A 22,564-nucleotide genomic window follows, 5' to 3' on the forward strand; every position below is an offset into this window, starting at 1 on the left:
AAGTTGTTGTAGTATACAATGTGACACAAGTGTTCAAGGGTTTACGGTGTGTGTCCCTAGTGTGCACACTCTGGCCCTGGGAAGTAGAAGGCTATCCCCACTGCGTCTTGTGTACTTCTGTCTCAGTGCTGGCGTCAGCTCGTCACATCCATTACGCCACTTGTTTTCACTGTGTATTCACTCAGCATCTCACAGAAATGGGGGTCTCAGTGCTTTGTGTGGCTCTGGCCAAATTGTCTGGTCGTTGCATTGCATTGTCTACGACGTAGGTGTATCACAATGAAAAGGTCTCCTCCGCTTCACAATTATAACATTGCAGTACTGTCACAGCCTTTTCTGCTGCTTCATTCAGGCTGGTTGTTTTTCCAATTGGTCATTAGTGTCTGTTGGAGTACATTAGTCACTCAGCACCCCACCAGAATGCATCTATCAGAGAGTGTTAGAATTGACCGGGAGTCTGCAGTCTTTCCCTGATAATGCAGATAAGACCTCTGAGTCACAAAGTCCTGTTGCCTTCGCACTTTGAGAGAACTCATTTCATGGAAGACCCTGCCCATGACAGGCCTGTGTAGATGTTTTTCCAAATTCACTGAAGTCAGATAATCAAATGGGGAAAAATATAAGTTAAATGGTAACATTGTTACGAGACCCTCAATCAGTTAGCCGAATCAGGTGTGTAGATAGAGATAGAAATTCTAACTGCTTTGTTTTCTTAGTTTCTCACTCCTCGCTGCTTTCAACAAAAGAACCGGCTCAAACCGGAATTTGCAGTGAGAAACCACTCTGATAGTGAAAATATCGGTGAAATTCTTCAGCATGGCTGCTGGCACATGGGCCAGTCTGATATCCCGTGTGGTTTTTCTCATGGATAACCCCTCTCTCCTCAGAATCCAGGCTGCACCATAACCACATGCTTGTGAGCTACAGAGCTACAGGAGAGCATGTGTGTCCGTCTCCCTGTCTTGTGCATGTCCTGGTCTCGTCTGTTCCCCTGGCTCTGCCAGTCTTTTTCCTCCTCACCGTTCTGTACGCTGTTCCGTCCAGGATCGTGGTTTTGCTTGTCCAATGCTGCATGATGGTCCAGTCTCAGTCCAGTCTCTATGGCTGCGGTTGTTCCTGTATGATTTCCTGTAATCCATTTTGCTTTGCTTTGCCTTTCTTTCAGCTGACTCTGACTATTCAAACCAGGGTTTTAACCTGTGTGTTTTTGTGTTTTGTCAACACTTGTTTGACATAATTCCATGTGGTCATGGTGGTGTGTGGAATGTAAGTTTTTTGTAATATTTTATATTGAAATTTGATTTCCCCCAATGTTAAAAAAAAGGTAACACTTTGACATGTACAGATAGGCAAAATATATACCCATGTGTACATATGAGTATAAGAACAAATAAAAACAAAGTTTATTATGATTTTTTTGACACCTAGGCTGAAGAGCAATAGAAAATAAAAAAATGTCTCTTCTCTAACTCAAAAAGAAACGTTTTACACTTACACTATTTGGACTTTCACTAAATCTCCAGTCTCAGGGACTTTCTTTAAGTTTGGACTTCGCACTACAATCTCCGCGATCCAAACCTCAACAGTACGTTTGTTCCAAAGCAGCGGGCCTCAAAAATGCTTTGTAGGTCCTGTACTGATTCAGAGATCCCCCGGCAGTGCTTCTAACCTCATTACAGTCTCAGAGAACAGCACAAAGAGCGCAGCAGTGAACACACAACAACCTGCTAACAATCTGGAAGAGCTGCTAAAGCGCAAAACGGAGGGGTCTCACGGCCCGGGAGCCTCGCGCTCACTCGAGGACGACCCTGGTGCTCTAATGAAAGAGCATTCCCTTCACGTGCTGTTTCTGCCGCACCGGACTGTAGAGTCTGCAGGGCCCGGGAGAGACCCTGGTGCTCTAATGAGAGAGCATTCCCTTCACGTGCTGTTTCTGCCACACCGGACTGTAGAGTCTGCAGGGCCCGGGAGACACCCTGGTGCTCTAATGAGGGAGCATTCCCTTCACTGCTGTTTCTGCCGCACCGGACTGTAGAGTCTGCAGGGACCGGGAGGCCTCGGGGAATGTGCTGGCAGGACGTGACCGGGTTATACATGTAAATGGATATGTGGCACGTCGTACCTGTTGGTTATCAAATCAAGTGAACAAACAAGGGCAGTTGTTCTTCCTCGTTATTGTTAGTCAAGATTGGTCATTGTTTTTTTTCCCCTCAATTAATCAAATAAAAAATTGATGATTAGGGAAATATCTGATTTTGTCCAGATGTGGATTGCTTGTGAGAGTTAGGAAGGCAAAATTAAGATTACAGCTGCTGTATTAATGAAGAGCAATTTACCTGGTATAGTCATATATACAATAGCATTAGCATTCGTACCTAAGCCACGTGGTGAAAGGCACTGAAGTCTATTTCAAGACCAACCGATAAACCTCTCCTTTTGACGTAGTATTTTACGGGGTGTGTTTTTAATACCACTCTCTCCCGCTCTTCTTCCTCCTGTTTTTTCTCATTTCTCTCTGTCTGCACAGATGCTGACGGTATGAGTGGGGAAGACGAGTCCTTCACCCTGAACGACCCGGACGAGGGCTTCTCCTCCGGAGCCTCCAGCAGCAGCCAGCCTAGCGCCGCCAAGCCGGGGCCCGGGGCCGGGGGCCAGAGGGGCGGCAGCCTGAAGAAGGCCGTGGCTGGGCGTCTCTCCCGGGAGCGGGAGCGGGAGAGGGAGGCGGCTCCCGGGAGGCAGAGGGAGCTCTCCACCGACCCCCAGGCCGTGCTGCGTAGACAGCCCCGCCAGTCCCCGTCCCCGGCCCTCTCTCTGGACGCCGTGGAGCTCAGCCCCGTCAGGAAGCGCCTCAGCTACCCGGCCAGCCTGCCGCTGGCCCGAACCGGCAGCACCTCGTCCAGCAAGTCCTTCGACTGCACGAACATGACCCTGAGCGGGAGCCAGGGCGGTGAGGGGCCGCTGGAGGGGGTTCTGGAGGGAGCGTCCGGGGGGGAGCGGCGCTTCTCCACGGCCAGCCTGCAGGAGGAGCGGCTGGGCCAGCCGGAGGACAGCCAGGACCTCCTCACGCCCAGCTCTCCCCTCTCCAGAGAGTCCCACTCGCCCAGCTTCAACATGCAGCTCATATCCCAGGTGTAGCAGGGCAGCGGGGAGAGGGTGACGTCACAGGCAGGGGGGCTCCTCCGGCTGTCCTTTCTCTTCAGCTGCAGAAGTGACGGCGGGAGGTCAGGAGGAGCAGGCGGGTTCTCTGTAAATTCAACCTATGGAGAGGGACAGGGCTCCTCTGGCAGCCAATGAGAGAAGTCAGTAAGTCACCTGGTGCATAACTCCGCCCCACCGGTCTGCAGAAAGCTGTTCCATCCATCTTTTCTGACTAACCAGAGAATTCAATGTCCCTTTCTCTTAGAGCCCAAGACTTCAGATGAAAACAAATGGAAAAAAAACACGATGCCTATTATTATTGTTACTCACTATTAGAAAAATCATTGTGGATCTTCTGTAATTTAGTCCCGAGATAGTTTATATTTTGTATGGAATCAGCAATAAGACTACCAATGCTACTTGGAAAAGAATGGGCGCTTCCAATGCCTTTCTGTTTAACCTTGAGGTGATGTGCAATCTTCAATTGATTCTTTTTTATTTTAAATCTTTATTTATGATCAACTTTTGATCTGTCGATATGTCTTGTTGAATAGATCCCAAAGAGAGTTGTTTGAATAATTTTGTTCTTCAATTTTTATGATGCTTTTTAGAAAACAATCAGACCAAGAAATACACTGGTTTTTAATTTACTAATTTGTACAATATTTATATTCTAAATTCATTATAGACAAACTGGAATATCTTCCGGCATTAATTGCCCAATTATGTTTTTATGTTATTTTTTGTCCAAATCAGTTGGACTAATAACAAAACAAAAGCAGACTTGAGTGTTCAAAGTATTCCACAGATGACAGGGCATTAGGGAACCTGGCTGATTTCTACACAAAGTACAGTAAATCCATGTGAATCCATGTAAGTCCTGCCTCTGGCCCATTGCATGCTGATATAGGCTCCTGCCCCACCTGCAGCCCTGACCAGGAACAAGTGGGTTAATGGTGGATGGATAGATGGATGGATGGATACAGCAGCACTACTGTACTGCACATGCAGGATGTTCGGCTGTAAAGCTTGTGTTGTCTGGAAGTCTTTCTGTAACGTGGCTTGCAACAGATTTGTATATTTAACTGATTTGTCTCTAGTTGACTGAATGTCAAATTACAAGCTACGTGCTGTCACCAAACATCTGTTGTTGGATAAGTGATTGGACCGTTCCAATTGTCCTGTTTCCCACAAGCCTTCCCTCTACCTCATCCTGTGTTCGTCTGACACTCCAACCTAAAATAGTATCTCATCTTTGGAAACTGTTTTCTCCTTATTTTCTTTCTCTTGAAAGTCATTACTGTACCATGAATTCCTTATTGGGGAACTCCAGGGAAACTGCCAAGCTAAATTCTGCAACCTCATTTTACATGAGGTGATGGTTAATACCGAGCTGATCAGCAAAGACATTTCATGCTGTATATTATTTCTAATATGGAAAAAGGAAACTATTTCTCCTATATATAAACATATATCTGACTAACAGAAATTGGTGGTGTAGAGTGAACAATATGCACTTATGTATGTATGTATGTCTGTTTGTATGTATGTGATTTGTGGGTGTGGTGTGTATACGTGTATGTGGATATCTGTATTTATGTAAATATGTGTGTATCACTTCAGAGCCTTTCTATAAATGTTGATTCCTCTAAAATAGTTTTTTAACAAACAGTGCGTTCTGACTGACCAATGCGCACAGCACAAAAAAAAGGTTTTCCTTCCATTTCCCCCTGACATTTTTCTCCTCTTGCCATCACTGCAACATCCGACGTGCATTTTGGAGGGTAGCATGTTCACTGACATGCACAAAATGGCCGCCTATTCAATCCGTGAAATTCCATTACAAATGCAGCACATGATGGTCTTCACAGTTGATGCTGGGAGGTTGCAGGTGCACGATTAACTAGTGGAGCTATTGAGCAGTGAAGCAGGGTGCTAACCCAGACAATGACAATGTTGCTGCAATGTTGTGGTAATGTTGTAACATTGAACAAACATTTCAGTAACATTGTGAGAACATTGTGTTGGCTGGGATGCTAGCAGCTGAATCTGTCTACCCAGGTGACTCTGTGAGCAGTTATGCATAGCATATTATTCCCCAATGGCAGGGTCCGGCTACACTCCAATCGGTACTCTGTGCGAGTGCCATAGCTTGATGTGATACTTGGAAGTATCTTTATCGGAACTAAAGTGACCAGGACTACCGTATTTAAAATTCATGTGTCGGCTCTGGTCACATTAATATAAGGTAATACATTACTATCATCCATTAAAACTGCAGTGCCTTCCTTTGCTGTTTGAAAGTGTAATTCTGCACTGCTCAGAGAGTAAAAAGCTGTCTTTGTAATCACCATTCGATGATAGGACCATTTCATTTTTATAGATCTACTGGAGGTTGAAGCATTTCTATTGAAAAGCTAAGCTGCATTAGCATGGCTCTTGTTCAGCACCCCAGTAATAAACCCAGTAACAAATTTAAACAAACAGATTTCTTTCTTTCTTAACATTTGTTGTTCTTTACTGTAGTGTAAGGGGCCCTCACCCTACCAATTTAAAACTATTGGTATGACATATGTGATGTGTTAATACGTGTCTTATTCAGTGGAATGTGAATGGGAAGACTTCCCTTGGACCTGGCGTATTGGTTCAGTGCACTTTAAATTCTGTTTTCAGTAAAGCCCTTTCCCGACTAAATAGAATTCACTGCCAGTCTCATTTTAAAGGTGGTGCTTGAAATGAATGCTCTCAGTGAATTCAAATTGGGAATGTCTCATGCTCCCTGTTTTACCAATTGGGAGGGCAATCATTCCGCTGTCAGTTGCAGCCCATCGCTAACAAAGCAAAGCTCAGCCTTTTCTAGTGCCACCCTCCCTTTTCACTTAGCTTCAGGACATCCGCCATTTTGGCTCCACTCTCCCAGTCAGCATCAGCCTCATTCTCTGTGTATGTTGTCTCTATGCGTGCACATAAAATGAACAGTATTAGGTTATACTGAGATGTGTGCACTCTTTAATGTGATTGTGACCGAAGCTTTCTTTGTTTGATGTTTAATCTAAATTAAACACAGTCAGAACGAAAACGGAAGCTCTCTCAATCAGATTCACCCACAATTAAAGCACTTGTAATGGGTATGTTTTAACCTGTATCATGGTCTGGCGTTATTAGATACGGTAGCTTTGGATGAATCTGACTATGACTGTTCAACACAAAGCTAGATGGAGATGCTCACTGTTTAGGCTTATGTGGACATTACTAGTACTCATGACTGGTTGAAATTCAGGAACCACTGAGCTTGAGTTATTCTGAATGGCACCATCTCATTGACAAGTCTGATTGACTTATAGTTTGTTCAGTACAACATCTGTGTCAGACTGTGTCTGTGTTTCCCTGGGTGTGTGAGATTAGAGCTGACAGACTGTGTCTGTATTTCCCTGTGTGTGTGAGATTAGAGCTGACAGACGGTGTCTGTGTTTCCTGTGTGTGTGAGATTAGAGTTGAGAGACTGTGTCTGTGTTTCCCTGTGTGTGTGAGATTAGAGCTGTCAGACTGTGGCTGTGTTTCCCTGTGTGTATGAGATTAGAGCTGACAGACTGTGTCTGTGTTTCCCTGTGTGTGTGAGATTAGAGCTGACAGACTGTGTTGAGTGAAAGCTGTGCCTTTCCATTGCACTTTAACCAAACATCTTACCTATCCTTTGAATACGTCCACCTCCTAAACAAAACATACAAGTGCTCATATGATGAACACTATTGACACCCTCAATCTGTGTATTTTAACTCAGGCAGGGGGACAGCTATTTGCTTTGTTTTCTTTGAAAACCAAACATTGCGACTTGCTGGAAGGTACGAAGATTTGGGTCACTTAAGGGTCTCAAATCTGGCAGTGCCCACCTGCTTGGGTTCTAAAATTCATAAATTCTATGCAACATATTTAATATTTATTTTTGTTTTTAAACCTCTTTTTATGATTTTTTCCTGCTCTCTCAATCTAGAATACCCAATTATATACTGGCCAACTTGCCCCAACACTACACCATCTTCTGTGAGCTTCTGTGAGCAGCTAGCAGACTAGCTGGGTATTCATTCCATACTGTACAATGGAAAGGGGAAGACAAACTACCCTATTCTCAGTATTTGTGTGAGGGAGAATGAGAGAGTGAGCAAGAGAATGTGTGATTTCATACAGCTTCCACTGTGGTGATAATGAAAAATGACTTGTGCATGGAATCCATTCTCTTTGTAGCTGTAAATTCATAATGGTATGATGCTGCTGGCACATAAATAATATAATTAATGAATACAATCTAACATTCTAATAACATTGATATGTACACCATTGTACCACTGATGTTGAAAATGAATACAACTATTTTAAATCCTTGTAAATAAAAAAATGTACAGAGAATAAAGTGACTGCAATACAAAGAGATATGTCTATCTGTAAAATGTTAAATAAATATTGTGTTGATTCCAAATACTTGCTTCCTGGTCTGTTGTCAATTTCTTGGACTTGAAACTGCTTGAAGAGTGGATTAGAGAGGAATTGACAGAATCAGCTATGTTCTTACATTTTTAAACTGCAGCACACCAACAAAGCTCTGTGGCGGCATACCCCAATACACATGATGTAACAAATACAATTATTGCAATAGTAATTGTTTTTAAATGCCACAAAATGCCTTGATTCATGGTATACATCCGTAAATGGCTCAATAATAGAAGTAAATAAACATAGTTTTACTTCTTCAGTAAAATGTAAGTTTAGTTCCTGTGGATTACCCAGTATGTTTGCTTTCTGAATGTTGTGTTTCCATAGTAACAGACTACTATAAATTCAAGTTTCATACTTTCCATAATGAATAATGAATTAATTTCTTCACAATATCATGCAACACATTCTACTCACACAGCAATTTTTTGTCCAGAATAAATTAAGCTGCTGTCCATTATTTTGTTTGATTATACACAGAATGTTTCGTGATGACATGCTTGACTAGAAACCAAAATTCCCCATATTGATATTTTTTTGTAGTGGGTGCATTTGGAGTCCTAATGGAAGGCAAATCAGAATCTGTAAAAGTAATGTTAATCTTGACCTTTGGAAGAGTTTACTTAATTCTTGTTTCCATGCCTTTGGATTTATGTAATTATTTCCATGGTTTAAAAAAACACATAAAGAAAAATGATGCAACGAATATGTAAAAATCCGTTGGATCTGAATGTTTTAATTTAATATTTGGCATTCAATGCGGGGCTGTGTATGTGCCATTCCCACCTTAATTTGGAAATTGTTCCATTTGGGATTATTTTCACATTTATCTCCTTGCATCATGTCCTAGCCTCTTATTTCTACCCAACAGCAGATGCAAAGCAGATACATTACATTATATGAATGAATGCATTATCCAGAGCAACATACAGTTGATTAGCAGGAGACAATCCTCCCCTGGAGCAATGCAGGGTTAAGGGCCTTGCTCAAGGACCCAACAGCTGTATGTATCTTATATTGTGGCTACACCAGGTATCAAACCACTGACATTGCAGGTCCCAGTCATGTACCTTAGCCACCCATATGCATGCAAGGAAAGGACACATTGACGGCAGAATTGAAGAAATGTGTATTAGGAAAAGCGAATATTTTAAGCCATATAAATTACTAATCAATTACTGATGGGGGGATGTGGATTCACAGGTTGATTATTTACAGTGGCTTCAGAAAGTATTCAGGCCCCTTAACTTTTTGTACACTTTATTGTTTAAATTTTTTTTAATTGCCATTTTGGCCACCAATCTACACTCAATAACTTATAATAATAACAGAGTGAAAACGTGTGTTTAGAAATGTTTGAAAATGTATTAACTGAAAACTGAAATCTAATTTACATAAGTACTCAGGCCCTTTGCTGTGGCACCCCAAATTGTGATCAGGTGAAACCTGTTTGCTTTAATTATCCTTGAGATGTGTCTAGAACTTTACTGTGGCAAAATGATTGGACATAGGTACTCTCTTATACTGCCACAATAACATTGTTGTGAGGAATAGGTCAGGCCAAGGGTATAAAACCATTTTTAAAGCTTTGAGTGTTCCCAGGAGCACAGTTTCCTCAATAATTGTGAAATGGAAGAAGTTTGGAACAAACAGGACTCTTTGTAGAGTTGGCCGCCTAGTGAAACTGAGTAATTGGGCAAGAAAGATGTGGTCAGGGAGGTGACCAAGAACCCAACAGGCACTCTAACAGAGCTCAGCATAGTTTTAAATATACATCAAACATGGCCTTTTCTTTAAAAAAAGAAAGAAAAATAAGCTATTTTTGTTTTTGATCAACTGTACTATGGACAGGCACTTGGCACTGGAGCTGAAATCAAAATTTCAATCTAATATTTACATAGCTGCCAACTCTCACGCTTTCGGCATGAGACACACGCATTTGCCTGTATTTAAGTCACAAAATTAACTATGTAGGCCTACATGAGGTACATTCCACATGTCTTTAGCTTACTTTTAAAAAGAAATTAGAGTTAGACTCCAGGCTTCACAATAATGCAGTCTTAAAAACAACATTTCTTTCTTTCAGGTGAATCCCTACATTCAAAATCTTTCAGTTTAGTAGGCCTATAGATACAGTACATTCAAAAAATAAATGAGCAAAAAATGTATTTAATTGATAAATGTTAATTGCAAACCTATTTCCAATTGATATTTTGCTAATGTGCAAAATCCAAAAACTTTACCGTTGGAATTGAGGTTTTTTCCAAAACCCACAATTTATAATATTGAACCCATAGTTCCCCAAATATGCCGATTGAACCGAAATGTTCAGTTTAGTAACGTTCAATGAGCAAACTCCATATGCAGATGTAAGGGGATATGACGTTTTCCTATGCTATTTTTTATTGGCTGAAAGTTCCGCTCTGCCCTTTACCCTTACACATATTTGAATACTGTGTAGCATGGTGGCGGGTAATGGGTGTCAACATGAAGATTTCTGTCTTGTAATTTTTAATTACTGCGGTTGATGTATTTTCTTTCTGAAATGTAACAAAGCCCTATGTTAAGTAATAATGCTGTGATCGAAGAACCTATTTTTCATTTTGGACGTTTGTCTGCATTGTCGCCTGTTACAGTAAGTTTCGCTAACCTGGGTTAAGTAAACTGGCGTTCAGTCCTAGCTATGTTGCAGAATGTTTTATTACTGTTAAAACTATCGATCTAGCATGACTTTCAGTAGAAACGGCTGCCTGTACAAGCATGAAATCGCAATTGTGGATTTTGGTTGCCGTTAAATATTACTGTGTATTTTTATATTGTTTTGCGATTGTATAACAACTCAAAAAATGATGTTGCTAGCTAGATTATTACGCAAATAAACTTAGCTAGATAGTTATGTCCATCTTTTCGCTAATTAGCTGTAGTTAGTGCAGTATTGCTTGGCATATTGCTACTGCAGAATGGAATAACTAACAATAGCCGCCCATGCGTATTATTGCAATAGAAATAGCCGTCCATGCGTATTATTGTATACAATGCATTGTGATATTACAGGTGAAATCATGAGTCTTCAAAAACGAAAAACTTCAAAAAAAGATACTGGAGTTCTTGAGGTTCGTTTTGTTGGAGATGCGGACGTCTTGGACCACATTGTTGATAAGCAAGGTAAGAAACGCCAGTTAACTGACTGGCACAATTCCCTTGTTGATGAATTTAGAAAGAAGAAAAAAAAGATTCACCTGGCTTACTGATGGCCAGGGAGCTGAAATAATGGCGCTGTATTGATTTTGTACTAGGTAAAGTGTCATTGTGTTCCATGAAAAGCAATATATAAAATAAATGTATTATTATTCTAAATCTTTCGGAAAGTGTTCATTACATGGTAGCCTACTAAAACCTGCCTCAATATACATTGTGATTATTATGACGTTGGGAATACAACCTGTTGCATGGTGTTTATCCTGCCAATCTATGTTTCTATAAATATTCCATACTGTAAATATTGTAGTTGCAAACTGAGTAGTTTCTGAAATTGTCCCTCCTCAGATGTGAAGGTCTCAAAGGACTTGGTCCAGAAGCTGGTTACTGATCTTCCTCGAGAGAAAGAGGGGGATGAGGAAGATGATGATGTTTTTGATCAACAGGAGTACGTAGAGGCACTTGGTGCTGGAGCTGAAGGTACTGGGTCTACCTGAGACTTCTTCTATCTTTTTCACTTGTTACTAATGACATTGCTGTCAGACTATGTAAATGAAACTGATGTGTTTGTCTTGTTCTGTGTTGTATTGGCTTGGCTGTGTTGTGTGTTGGAGTTATGAATAACGTTATCACTGGGCAGTTGTGTTAGTGCTTGGATGTTGGTGATGAATGCTTTGTAATTGAGGTTAATCTTTGCTCGTTCTACAGATGGAGCGGAAGGTGGCTCTGCTGCCATAGGAGGTGCGGCTGTGTTTACGTTCCAGACCCTCAAGCGCTCAAACAAGATGGCTCAGATGGGTGAGTGAGCTTCCTGATGTCCTCTCTGCCTTACACTGTCAGTGATTCTAACCAGCTCTCTTTTCATCAGCACTCTACTTAACCCTGCCTTTGTGGTTCTGTTAGTAGTCCAGGATAATATGGAATGTTTAATTTATTGGATGTAATTAATATAATGTTCATATCCCCTAATTTATGAAAGCAAAGTTGATTCGATTGAGACTGGTACTGGATATCAGTCATAAGTACCTTTGTGATACTAGGATTAGTAATAACCTTCACACTAGTTTTTCAATCATGAACTTGGTATGAAGCTGTGGTATTTACATTTTTCTTTGAAAATTAACTTTGTGAAGAATGTTAAAATAATTTCTCTTCTCCCAGTTGTCATTCTTTAAGCAATATTTCTCTGTTCATGTCACCTAGACCAAAATTGGTCCAGACTGGATGACCGCCGGGTAATTAATTGTGACCTTTATTCTGTTTCAAAAGCTACTGCATGGGCCCGCACACCAGTAAAAAACGTCACATTCAGTACCCCTGATGAAGACGCCAGTCCCCCAAAAGCCAGCAAGAGTGAGTTCAGAAAGTGACATTTCTTAAACATTGTTACATGTCTGCATGCTCATTGGAGTTATTGTTGTTTGGGTGGTAATGTTAAATCTGAAAAAGTGGTTTCTGTTTTCAGGGCAGGATAGCCAAAACAAGACCCCACAGAAGGTGCAGTATGCAGATACAAGCCTAACTCATTTGCATGTGACATGCCATTACATTACAAAGTCATTGTTGTCTGTCAGTTGGCACCCTAAATAATTCACCTTTCGGTCTTTTGTGCTGGTTTGTAATGCCGTCATTGGCACTGCTTCAGTTTTTTTGTTTCTATGCGATATTTATTTGATTTATTCTATTTAAAATTTTGCCCATGTAGTATTAAATGTTAAATGTGATTCTTTAATGTTTACTCTTCACTGTCTTATTTAAAGGGGAAAAAGGTGCAATTTGTCTCAACTACTCCACATAGACTAAGAAAAAGGCTGTCAGGTTTGTATTATTTGTGTAGTATGCTTGCTTCCACATTTTATTTTTTAAGGTTTTGAACTTTGTGCATTGGACTTGGTCCTCGTTGTCACTTGAAGCTCATTGAAGTGGCGCAATACATCAATCTGTTTCTTCAGCCCCAAACCTGAAGTCTGACAGTGACAGTGAACTCTCTCCCTCCGATTCGGAGGAGGAGGGTGATGAGAAGGAGGGTGGAGAGGAGAGCTCTGTCGCAACGGAGGCGACCCCAAAAACACCCAGCAAGTCCGCTGCTGCAGCCTTATACCAAACCCCGGGCAAGAAAACCAAGAAAGCCCCGGAGGTGAGGTCTACAAAACTAAAGGAGAGGCATGACATAATTTTTTTTTTTTTTTTTTTTTAATCCAGCACAATAGAATGCTTCCAGGTGCTGTTTATTGGCGTTATCTATGGCAAGGACATCTTTATCAGTTCTTAATCTCTTGCCAGCTCCAGAACTAATTTTTGGATCAAATTAATAATCCCATTGTCAGTTTACTGGTAAGATGACAAGGCCTCAAACGTGTTGCTATAAATACAACTAATGCTACAGCTATCATTTTCATAGCTATAATGTGCTGTTTTAGGGAGATGTTTGGTATGGATACAATAGGTTGACTTGAAATATATCTTATTAATATCCAAAGCTTGTAGTTTGGTTCCGATGAAGTCTGGGTGTGAATGGAAAAACAGATTGAGATTGTGCAGAGAGTGCCTTTAAGAGCAGTGAAAAGTCTGCTTATATAGTAGGACTACCATAGAGTTTGTGGGTTTAGTAGCACTCATGTCTGAGTTTAGTGTGTTGTATTTTGTAGCCCAGTCTCCTGGAGGAGTATTTTGAAGCACACAGCAGCTCGAAGGTCCTGACGTCTGATAGAACTTTGCAGAGACTCCAAACTCCCAGACTGGACCAGGTGGGTACAGGGTTCCCGTCAGCGCTCCACAACAAACCTTGAACGTATTTGCACTGTGGAAGAACGTAAAAGTCTTTGAAGGTGGTCAAATCTTGATTAACTTTTTTTCTTTGAGAGGGTTGTAATTATGTCCAGAATCATTTCTGAGTAGTTCTCCATTAAATGTCAGTGTGCCAGTACTGATGCTGTAGAACAAATGTGGACAGCAAAATTGAGAACACAGAGAAAATGTTCGGTATTTTGATGTCAGCCATGTGTTGTTTCCTGGTTTAGGAAACACTGTGCAAGCTGCTTGATGGAAATCCATCCCGTTACGCAGATGAAATCGGTCAGTTAAACAAGGGTCACGAGAAGCATTTCAACAAGTGGATGCTGCAGCTACAGTGAGTGTTTACCATTCATGTCTCCCCTGTCCAATGAACAGTGCTCCACTGTTTCTTATTTTGGGGTAGTCCCTGTTATGTTTGTCTGGGTAAGGAGTTGCATAATGTTTACCATTCTTACAAAGAGCAAGACCATCAGACATGTAGTACTGTGTACAATTGAGACATAAATATATGCTAAGATTTTGACACTGGTGAATTCTGCATATCTGGGAGTACCTGTAATTCCAAAATGTCCTCAATAATAGTAATAAATATTATCATAATGTGATAATGTTTCCAATAGGTTAGGCTTCAGTGTGTTGGTGTACGGTCTGGGTTCAAAGAAGCTGCTACTGGAGACGTTCCGTACCTCCATGCTGTCAGACTCTGTCCACATGGTCATCAACGGCTTCTTCCCCAGCATAACGCTCAAGTCGGTCAGTCTGCCCCCTCCCCAACAACTGCCCTAAAACAGCCTCCACTACCTGTAGACCGACTATTTCACTCTTCCAGTCCCAAGGGTGTATGCCACTCGAGTGTAACTATCGTAGAATCCCATATGGCATTCTCAACCTTTTCAACCAATTGAAATGACTGCTATACTATAATTGCTTGCATTTATATAGCACTTTACCACCAGCAATGTGTAGCACCCAACTGGGTGAAGCAATGGCAGCCATTTTGCACCAGAATGTTCAGCACGCACCAGCTGAGGTAGAGAGGGAGAAAACCTTTTATTTTTTTATTTTTTACTATTATTTTGAGCCCCTATTAAAACCCTACTCATTTTCTCAATTTTCTCAACATGGGTGCCAAAAGCGTTAAACCCCACATCCACTCTTTGCTAATTGTATTTTTATGGTTTACTTGCTGGTGAAAGCTGCAGTTCCTTACCTGGTTGTTTCTGGACAGATCCTGAACTCCATCACAGGAGAGGTTCTGGACCACATCGGCAATTTCAGAACTCCCATGGATCAAATGGACTTCATTGTGGAAGCTATGAGAAAAGGTGTTGTGGTTCATCCTCTGTCTAATTATTCATTATTATTATTAGTCAGGGACACCATGGAGGCCCACATTAGATTTTCTAAATTTCCTGAAATCCATTGAGTGTGTGATACTTTTATCAGAGGGCTAAAGTCTGTAGAATTGAGGAATAATTGTTGCAGTCATTGCTACCCATATTTGTCAGTCAAGTGTTCTTTGCAAGACAAATTTATAAATGTTTTACCAATTCATGATACATTCACCTCATCATTTTCCCTGGGTTGTATTTTCTCATAGAAGCACCCAAGACACCCTGAAACCTATTTTTAAAATGTTGAAAATGTCAGGTGTAGCACAAATGCTGTGTTTTCCACAGACCCGGACTTCCACGTTTACCTCATCATCCACAATATCGACGGCCCCATGCTGAGGAACGAGAAGACCCAGCAGACACTGGGTCAGCTGGCCTCCATTCCCAACATCCACATGGTGGCTTCTATCGACCATATCAACGCCCCACTCGGTCAGTACCGCTGCTAGCATCGATGGCACCGCGGATGCTAACAACCTTAAGCGACACCGATTACGACGTGTGCTTGTGTGTGTGTGTGTGTGTGTGTGTGTGTGTGTGTTTAGTGTGGGACCAGCCGAAAATGAGCCTTTTCAACTGGCTTTGGTACGAGACCACCACCTATCTGCCGTACGTTGAGGAGACCTCCTATGAGAACTCCCTCCTCGTGCAGCAGTCTGGAGCGCTGGCTCTGAGCTCCCTCACTCACGTGCTGCGCAGCCTCACGCCAAATGCCAGGTAAGCTCCGCACACGCCTCGCGGCTTTCTCCAAGTCAGCCTCGAATCTTGGACTCAATCTTCATTAACACGGTGACCTCCAGCTGCCAGTCATTGCTGACCATATCCACACAACAGCATTCATTCTTTTACTGCCCAGCAACAAGCTGTGGTCACAGCCTTGTCCATCTTTCCCTTAAATCACCCTCACAATCACCCTCCTGAGGCTCTTACAAGATAGGTACAGGGCTCCATGGTCACACCTTGTTTGGTTTCCTTTTTCTTTCAGAGGGATCTTCAGACTACTGGCAGAGTTTCAGCTGGAGAACAGGGACAACCCCACATATACAGGTAACCCACAGCCCCTCTTACATAGGTATACCCCAGCATCTCTCTCTTACAGGTACAAGACACTGTCTCTTATACTGGCATTCTGATGAAAAAGCTGTTTGCACTCACCAGTGGAGACTAGCTCTTTGAATCTTTGCTTGTAGATTTGTAATTACTTTGTATGTATGTCTATAAGGAATGTGTTATTTAGCTGATGCCTTTATTCAAAACAACAGACAGTTGATTAGACTAAGCAGGGGAGCAATGTGGGGTTAAGGGCCTTGCTCAAGGGCCCAACAGCGGTGCGGATCTTGGCAACACTGGCGCTTGAACCACCAACCGTCCTGATCCCAGTCATGTACCTTAGCCACCAGGCTACAGGCTGCCCCACAATATTTTGTTTGACTTTCGATCTCAAACTGTGAGCAGTGGTTAGGCTTGTTGTGCAGTTTTGTTTGAAAACATTGTCTGTGCACACAGGGCTGTCCTTTCAAGATTTTTACCAGCGTTGTCGTGAGGCCTTCCTGGTGAACAGCGACATCACTCTGAGGACACAGCTGACCGAGTTCAGAGACCACAAGCTCATTCGTACCAAGAAGGTACGAGAGGCATTTCATTACCCCCTCCTCTAGTTTTCACACAAATAATAAAAAATAGGCCGTGTGCCTCGTGAGGTACCAATGTACCTGCTAAGTGGATGTACTCCTCCAATGCACTTACCCATAAGTTAATATGAATCTGTTATATTTGCTACCAAGAAGAGGATGGTTGAGATAAGCCGCAGGCTGTGCTGAGGTGTGAAGTGTTCTGCTGTTGTGGGCTCTCTTGCAGGGTGCGGATGGTGTGGAGTATCTCCTCATCCCTGTTGACCCAGGAACTCTCTCGGACTTCCTAGAGAAAGATGTGGCGGAGTAAAACCCACCAGGCGGCCATCTTGTGTGTGTGTGTTCTACTTCCAAATCATCCTCCAGAGTCTTGAGAAGCCCCAGCCAAACCCCGGAAGGCAGATTTGTGTGGAAGATACCAGAAATGAGAGAAGGCAATGACTCTTGTGCAAACGTGCTCTTACTGAACTCAGTGCAACAGGCAGGGTGACACTTGCAATGGGGGACACCCTGTTGATCTGTCGTGGGAAACAAGCACTTTGTGTCCTCATTGTAAAGTTGATACTATCCAAGAAAATAAATGTTATATTACTTGTCCTTTTAGTGCTTAATATGAAAGAAAAAACATTTTGTGCTTTTCTGTTTATTTGGATACAGAAAATATACATTAATATTTATGCAACAATTTTGAAAGCAAATGTATAGCTGCCAAGCATTTGACTTTTCACACAAGTAACCTGACTAAAGTTCTAAAGCATAAGTTAAGAGTTTGTTAAAGTTTATTGGTCAACAAAATTGTGTTTGTGTTGAAATTAGTATAGCAATACTGCTTCAACTAAAGTGCTTCCGCTAAATAGTTTGAATAGTGTTTATATAAAATGTAGAATTATTGTTGACACTGTATACTGTACTCCAGTGTATACTCAAGCTAAGCAAGGCAATTGTGTGGTTTGTGATAGCACAGGCTACCAAACAGCGTGATTAAGACAAAAGCAAGCCAGCATTATCACAACGATGGGACGGAGGTGTACAAAGAAATCGGTCACGGCTCCGAGGAAGAGAACTCCACCAGCCTTCAGTTCAGTGTCTGTCCATCCCTGCTCTGAGCAAGAAAAACCACCACGACACCAGTCACCATAATGCCGCCTCATATCACAAGCAAAAAATTTGAAAGTTCTGGAAAGGTCCATGTCGTGTCAGATTTGAATCGGTCCCACATGTTAATTCCAGCATAAGCACAGGAGGGGGAATGGTAGCTTCTTCTATGGTAAGAATGGATGTGGTTGGTCACTCTCACGACAGTGTGTCTCGCTGTTGAAAGCAAGTGCTGCCCCCTCCTGGCCTGCTGGCCTCAGTCACACTGCTGGACGACATCGCCCCTCTCAGGCGGGTTGCTGTGTCTGAGCAGGGCACGCTGTCGAGACTCTGCCGTCTTCTGGACGAGCTGGAGCTCCTCGGAGTTCAGCTCCTTCAAGAGGAGCAAGACTGCCTCCAGTACGTGGCCCTGGACAGGAAGGAGAAAGAGGGTCATTCTTTGACGCCTGCATGAGCAGTTAAGAATTAAGGGCGGGTATTTCTCATGGGGAATATTGACTGACGTCAGGGAGCAGTTACGGCACGATTGTTGAAAATCACTAATCACAACAATGCAACAATGTTTCCCGGAAATTAAATCCCAGAAATGGCTAAATGAAAGGGGATATCACAGGACTGCAAATAAATAAAATGTAAAACAATGTAAAACAATTAGGTGGCAGAAGAAAGGGCAATGCATTTATTAAATTTCTTTGTCAGTTCTGGGTATATAAACCAAAGCGGTTCAATACTTGGGAGTCTGATGTATCCAAATGCTCAGACAACCTACTGCTCTTGAGGCAAAGAATCATTTTACATTATAGTATGCATGTTAATCCAGTCAAATCCAATAAAAACATTTCATTTGCAGGCAGTTGAGACAATTTATGCATAACTAACTACATGATCTATTTTATACACCAAAAACTGCATTTCTAATAATAGAAAGGTGACAAATATCTGTCAATGTCCCAAATATGCATACATGAGAACATTTAATCTCAAAAGGTCATGTCTATTGAGAAGCTGTCCTACCTGATTCATTTCTGGCTCTGACTGTACTTGTTGCCCTGAATTTGAACATGATCTACCATAACAATTATAAAAGGGGAAATAGAACTCACCTTTTTACCCAAAGTTGGTGGAGTGGAAAATGATGGAAATTTATCTCTTGGTAAAAGTTTCATTCCCAGCTGTCCTCGAATTTTACTGGAAGGAGAAATCAAGATTATGGAATCGTTGGTTCATCTACATATTTTTAATGTACAATACAATGTCATAACTAAGACCTAGCCCCTTACTTTGTCTCCTCCATGCTGAAGTTGAGGGCGTCATTCTCAGTGTCTGTCTCTGTCAGACCATTAGCAGAGACGGGGACTGGAGCTGGGGGATTGCCAATCTCCTCACCCTCTTCTACAGCCTGGGTCAGCTCCTCTTCCGTCACCACTGTCAGAGAGACAACACCCTCTATTCCTTTCTTACTGCAATAACAACTAATTATTTTATGAAATAATACTGCCAGTGACAAAGCACCCTCTATATAAAAAAAACACTGCTTCAATGTTCTCTATAATCCACAAAACCCAGGTATACAACTTTACATATTTGGGGCTCCTGTCTGTCTGTACTTTCAGAAGCACTGATTCCTCCCCATCAGCCAGTCTTTTTTTATTAAATGCCACAAGGTGCTTCCCTGAGGAAAAAACTAAATATGAAATAAACGCTTTAAATATGATGATGGTACATCTTGCGAGTGATCTGACCATAAAGTGTGATCAGAATGACACGCCTGGCTGTGGCATACTGATCTGCACTGAGCGCTTCACTCGCATTGAGCCCAGCTGTTAAAGTCAGGAGGTACTGCACGCACATTGATTGTCTAGCTTGTGCAGGCCCGGTAGGTTGCGCAGTACGGTCATTCTGTATTTGGACGGGTCAGAGCCGCAGCAGGGGTTCTCTGCCAGCCACAGCACCCGCAGCTGGGTCAGGTGCCTGAGATGGCTGAGCTCACTCAGGTTCTGGATGCAGTTCCTCCGCAGATACAGCTCCGTCAGACTCTGGCAGTGGCTCACGTGCTCCAGGGAACTGATCTGATTTGCACTGGAAAGAACGAGAGCGTGAAAGTGTAACAAAATGAGAGTGTGAAACGGAACATGGTACAGATGTCATTTTGGTGTTTGAATACTTTTTTCATTAAATGAAGGTCATTTCAAAAGTGTTTTGTGTTTACTCTGGTTGACTGTCTAATATTACGTGGTGTCTAAAGGTCTGAAACCATTCAGTGTGACAAATAATAGAAGAAATGAGGAAGGTTGCAAATACTTTTGCAGGATACTGTATGTAGTAATGAGGTTTTACTCCCAAAAATTATTTTAAAAAACATTTAGATGAAAGATATGGCTAAATATTGACATACCTTAGTGTCAAAACCTCAATATTGGGCATTTCTGTGAATATTGAGATCTGCAGTAAAAAGAGATTACATCAGAGACAGCTAAATAAATAGCGTAGCATATGGTCTGTCAAGCTATGGGATTGAACAGTAAATCAGCTGAGAACCAAGGACATTGGGTTACGGTCAGGATTTTCCAAATAAAAATAGAAGTAAAAATATACTTACATCTGTCAGGTCGCAACCCCTAAGTCGAAAAAGAGAAACCGTTATTTCGAAATGACAGCTAGTTCAAAGTCAACATAATATCTGGCTACGCAGTAAAAACGTGTGGTAAGGCTTGTTAGAGGATGCTAAAAGTTGTTTGCAAAATAACGTCCTAAAAATATATGTCCAGTAGATGCACATAACACCACACGATAATGTCATTACGATGATAATTAACGATATGCTGTCATTCAACTATGGTCAGGACTTTGTAACACAGTTCACTACACTACACTAACTGTAGTAGCCTAGCTATAATGTAGCCGTTACTTAGCTGATTACGATCAAAGAATTAGCATCAAATGTCTTGGTGGAGTGATCAGCTAGCCGAGCGATTGGATCTAACGTAGCTAGCTATACTATAGCTAACTCATTTAATTCAATTTATAAAGGTAAGTTAGCTAAGATTAGTAACTGGCTATACAAGACTACATTGGTAGCTAGCTAACTCGCTACATCTTTTTGAAACAACATTAAAACAGAACCGTCAATTTACTTGCGAGATACAATTCAAAGCCAGCTAGCTGGGTGGCTATTCCAAATGGCTACACTGCCACCCCGCAACAGGACCACCTACAGTCGGCTAGCTAGCAAATGGATAAACTAGCTAGCTGCATACAGGTAGCTACGTAGATAGCGCTAACCATCTTACCAGCAATTGAGTTTCTTAACGCTGTCAAGGTCCGAAGCTTTTGCCCTGGCAAGCACTAATTTTCGGGTTAGTTTCATTTTAAAGACAAAATATTTACAATGTCTTTCCTATATTTTAGGAGTGTCTGAGTCGATGCTATTAGCTACAACGTTTCCAGCCCAAGGCCAGTGGTACTATCCATACTGTCTTTCACAGAGCAGTTGTTCACAGAGCGCATGCGGCTTTATGTCATTTGTGTGTCTGAAGCGTCCTAGCAACTGTATGGTTGCTGTGTATGCTACCCTCTAGGGGAGTGGTTCCCAAACTCCCGGTGCACTCCTGGACCACAATTGCAACCCCAGAATTTTAACAAGCGATTGGATAATTTATATGTAATGTATGTGCAGTGAAATGTGTTATTTGTTTCGTCTAAATACTGTAACAACTACTCGGTGCTTTGTGAATGAGTCATTGGAATCAAGTTTGAGACCACTGCTCTACATATTCCTATATATCCTTAGGGTGAACGCACACTGTGGGCATACACTGAGACAGGAGACAGGAGAAAAAAACAACGGGTAACAATGTCTTATTTATACATAAACAATAAAACAAGGAATCTGACCAATTGAATCAATTGAACTGCATGGTTGCAGACCTAGGTAAAATACATCATTGTTTTGGATTAAAATACTTTTCTGTGCTCAATTTATCTTGCCTGGTGCAACCAACAGGACCAAAAGGCTTATTATGAGTTAATCTAAACAGTAAATGTGAAACTTTTCTCTAGCTGTGTAGCCTACATCGAGACCATTGGATTATAAGGTTCCTCTAACTGACAATTTTGACAGAAAATGTATCTCATACAGTGTAGTTGTTTTTGTAGGGTACTAAATATATGTGTGAAGTTTTACACAGAATACAGGTTAAATGCATGATAAAAAGGAAAACTTAAAAGGCTATATCTGCTTGGAGTCTAAAAAAATAAAACAAAACAATTTTATGTCCATTTTGAGAGAAGGCAGTGTTTATTCTGGCCACTAGGAGGCAGAAACAGACTATAACTCGCATTCGGGAGAGACTGTGAACACCAGACCCAGTTTTTCACAGATGTTCTGATCGTAGGCTATTTTCCAATTTGATTGGATTAATCTAGACGGGTTTTTCTAAATTGAAAAAAGAGATGAGATCATTCTGATCTGGCTTTCACTTTGGTAATCCGATTTAACCTTTTATCACTATTGCTATCAGATTTCTAAAAATTAAAAAGGTAGATTGCAGCAATTTTGTTCTAAAATATATGCAGAATCCCTTTGCATGTTCAGTTACCATAGCTGTCAGGAATTACATGTGCATACACAGATGTTGCGGGTTCACTGAAATAATCATTGGTTTAACTGCTAGTGCACATTTGCCTTAACTACATGCGGAGATGAAGATTTTAAAAAAGTATGTTCAAACTTCACTGGTGGCCTGGGGTGAAAAGGCAGTGGATTGATATTTGTTTCAAAGGTGAGTGTGTGCTTGTCTGTGTTCTCCCAAAGTGACCGAGGAG

The 22,564-nt window shown here is 41.6% G+C and overlaps 3 protein-coding genes across 4 annotated transcripts in view; 2 read left to right on the top strand and 1 right to left on the bottom strand.

Annotated features, from left to right (window-relative positions):
- LOC133125171 (hyccin 2-like) overlaps nt 1-7,614 on the top strand; it is a 55,577-nt gene extending 47,963 nt beyond the window's left edge. For both annotated transcript variants that reach the window (XM_061236923.1, XM_061236922.1), the window contains one exon: nt 2,528-7,614. In XM_061236923.1, the coding sequence (XP_061092907.1) occupies nt 2,528-3,135 (608 nt within the window). In that variant the 3' untranslated portion in view covers nt 3,136-7,614. The remainder of the gene's footprint in view (nt 1-2,527) is intronic.
- A 2,459-nt stretch (nt 7,615-10,073) lies between these two features.
- orc2 (origin recognition complex, subunit 2) lies at nt 10,074-17,242 on the top strand. The gene is made up of 17 exons (XM_061235003.1): nt 10,074-10,261; nt 10,681-10,791; nt 11,173-11,304; nt 11,533-11,622; nt 12,094-12,177; nt 12,290-12,321; nt 12,585-12,642; nt 12,777-12,961; nt 13,473-13,571; nt 13,845-13,954; nt 14,241-14,373; nt 14,849-14,945; nt 15,300-15,446; nt 15,560-15,731; nt 16,000-16,061; nt 16,521-16,639; nt 16,872-17,242. The coding sequence occupies exons 2-17, from the start codon at nt 10,689-10,691 to the stop codon at nt 16,953-16,955; spliced, it is 1,707 nt and encodes a 568-aa protein (XP_061090987.1). The 5' UTR covers nt 10,074-10,261; nt 10,681-10,688; the 3' UTR covers nt 16,956-17,242.
- Nucleotides 17,243-17,272: 30 nt separating this feature from the next.
- cfap410 (cilia and flagella associated protein 410) lies at nt 17,273-21,227 on the bottom strand. Its single transcript, XM_061235004.1, has 7 exons — nt 21,031-21,227; nt 20,340-20,358; nt 20,136-20,182; nt 19,590-19,819; nt 19,021-19,165; nt 18,844-18,928; nt 17,273-18,149 (listed from the first exon to the last, which is right to left on the bottom strand). Exons 1-7 carry the CDS (start codon nt 21,105-21,107, stop codon nt 17,997-17,999), a joined length of 756 nt encoding a protein of 251 aa, XP_061090988.1. The 5' UTR covers nt 21,108-21,227; the 3' UTR covers nt 17,273-17,996.
- Between the last annotated feature and the right edge of the window lie 1,337 nt (nt 21,228-22,564).

This window comes from Conger conger, chromosome 3 (assembly GCF_963514075.1).
Source record: "Conger conger chromosome 3, fConCon1.1, whole genome shotgun sequence".
NCBI lineage: Eukaryota > Metazoa > Chordata > Actinopteri > Anguilliformes > Congridae > Conger > Conger conger.

Excerpts from the sequence above, each read along its gene's own strand:
- orc2 (XM_061235003.1), top strand. The coding sequence starts at position 10,689 with ATGAGTCTTCAAAAACGAAAAACTTCAAAAAAAGATACTGGAGTTCTT. Across the intron at positions 13,572-13,844 it reads AAACTCCCAGACTGGACCAG|GAAACACTGTGCAAGCTGCT; the intron begins GTGGGTACAGGG and ends TTCCTGGTTTAG. Across the intron at positions 16,062-16,520 it reads GGACAACCCCACATATACAG|GGCTGTCCTTTCAAGATTTT; the intron begins GTAACCCACAGC and ends CTGTGCACACAG.
- cfap410 (XM_061235004.1), bottom strand. The coding sequence starts at position 21,107 with ATGAAACTAACCCGAAAATTAGTGCTTGCCAGGGCAAAAGCTTCGGAC. Across the intron at positions 19,166-19,589 it reads GCACAAGCTAGACAATCAAT|TGGTGACGGAAGAGGAGCTG; the intron begins GTGCGTGCAGTA and ends TCTCTCTGACAG. Across the intron at positions 18,150-18,843 it reads CACCAACTTTGGGTAAAAAG|GGCCACGTACTGGAGGCAGT; the intron begins GTGAGTTCTATT and ends CTTCCTGTCCAG.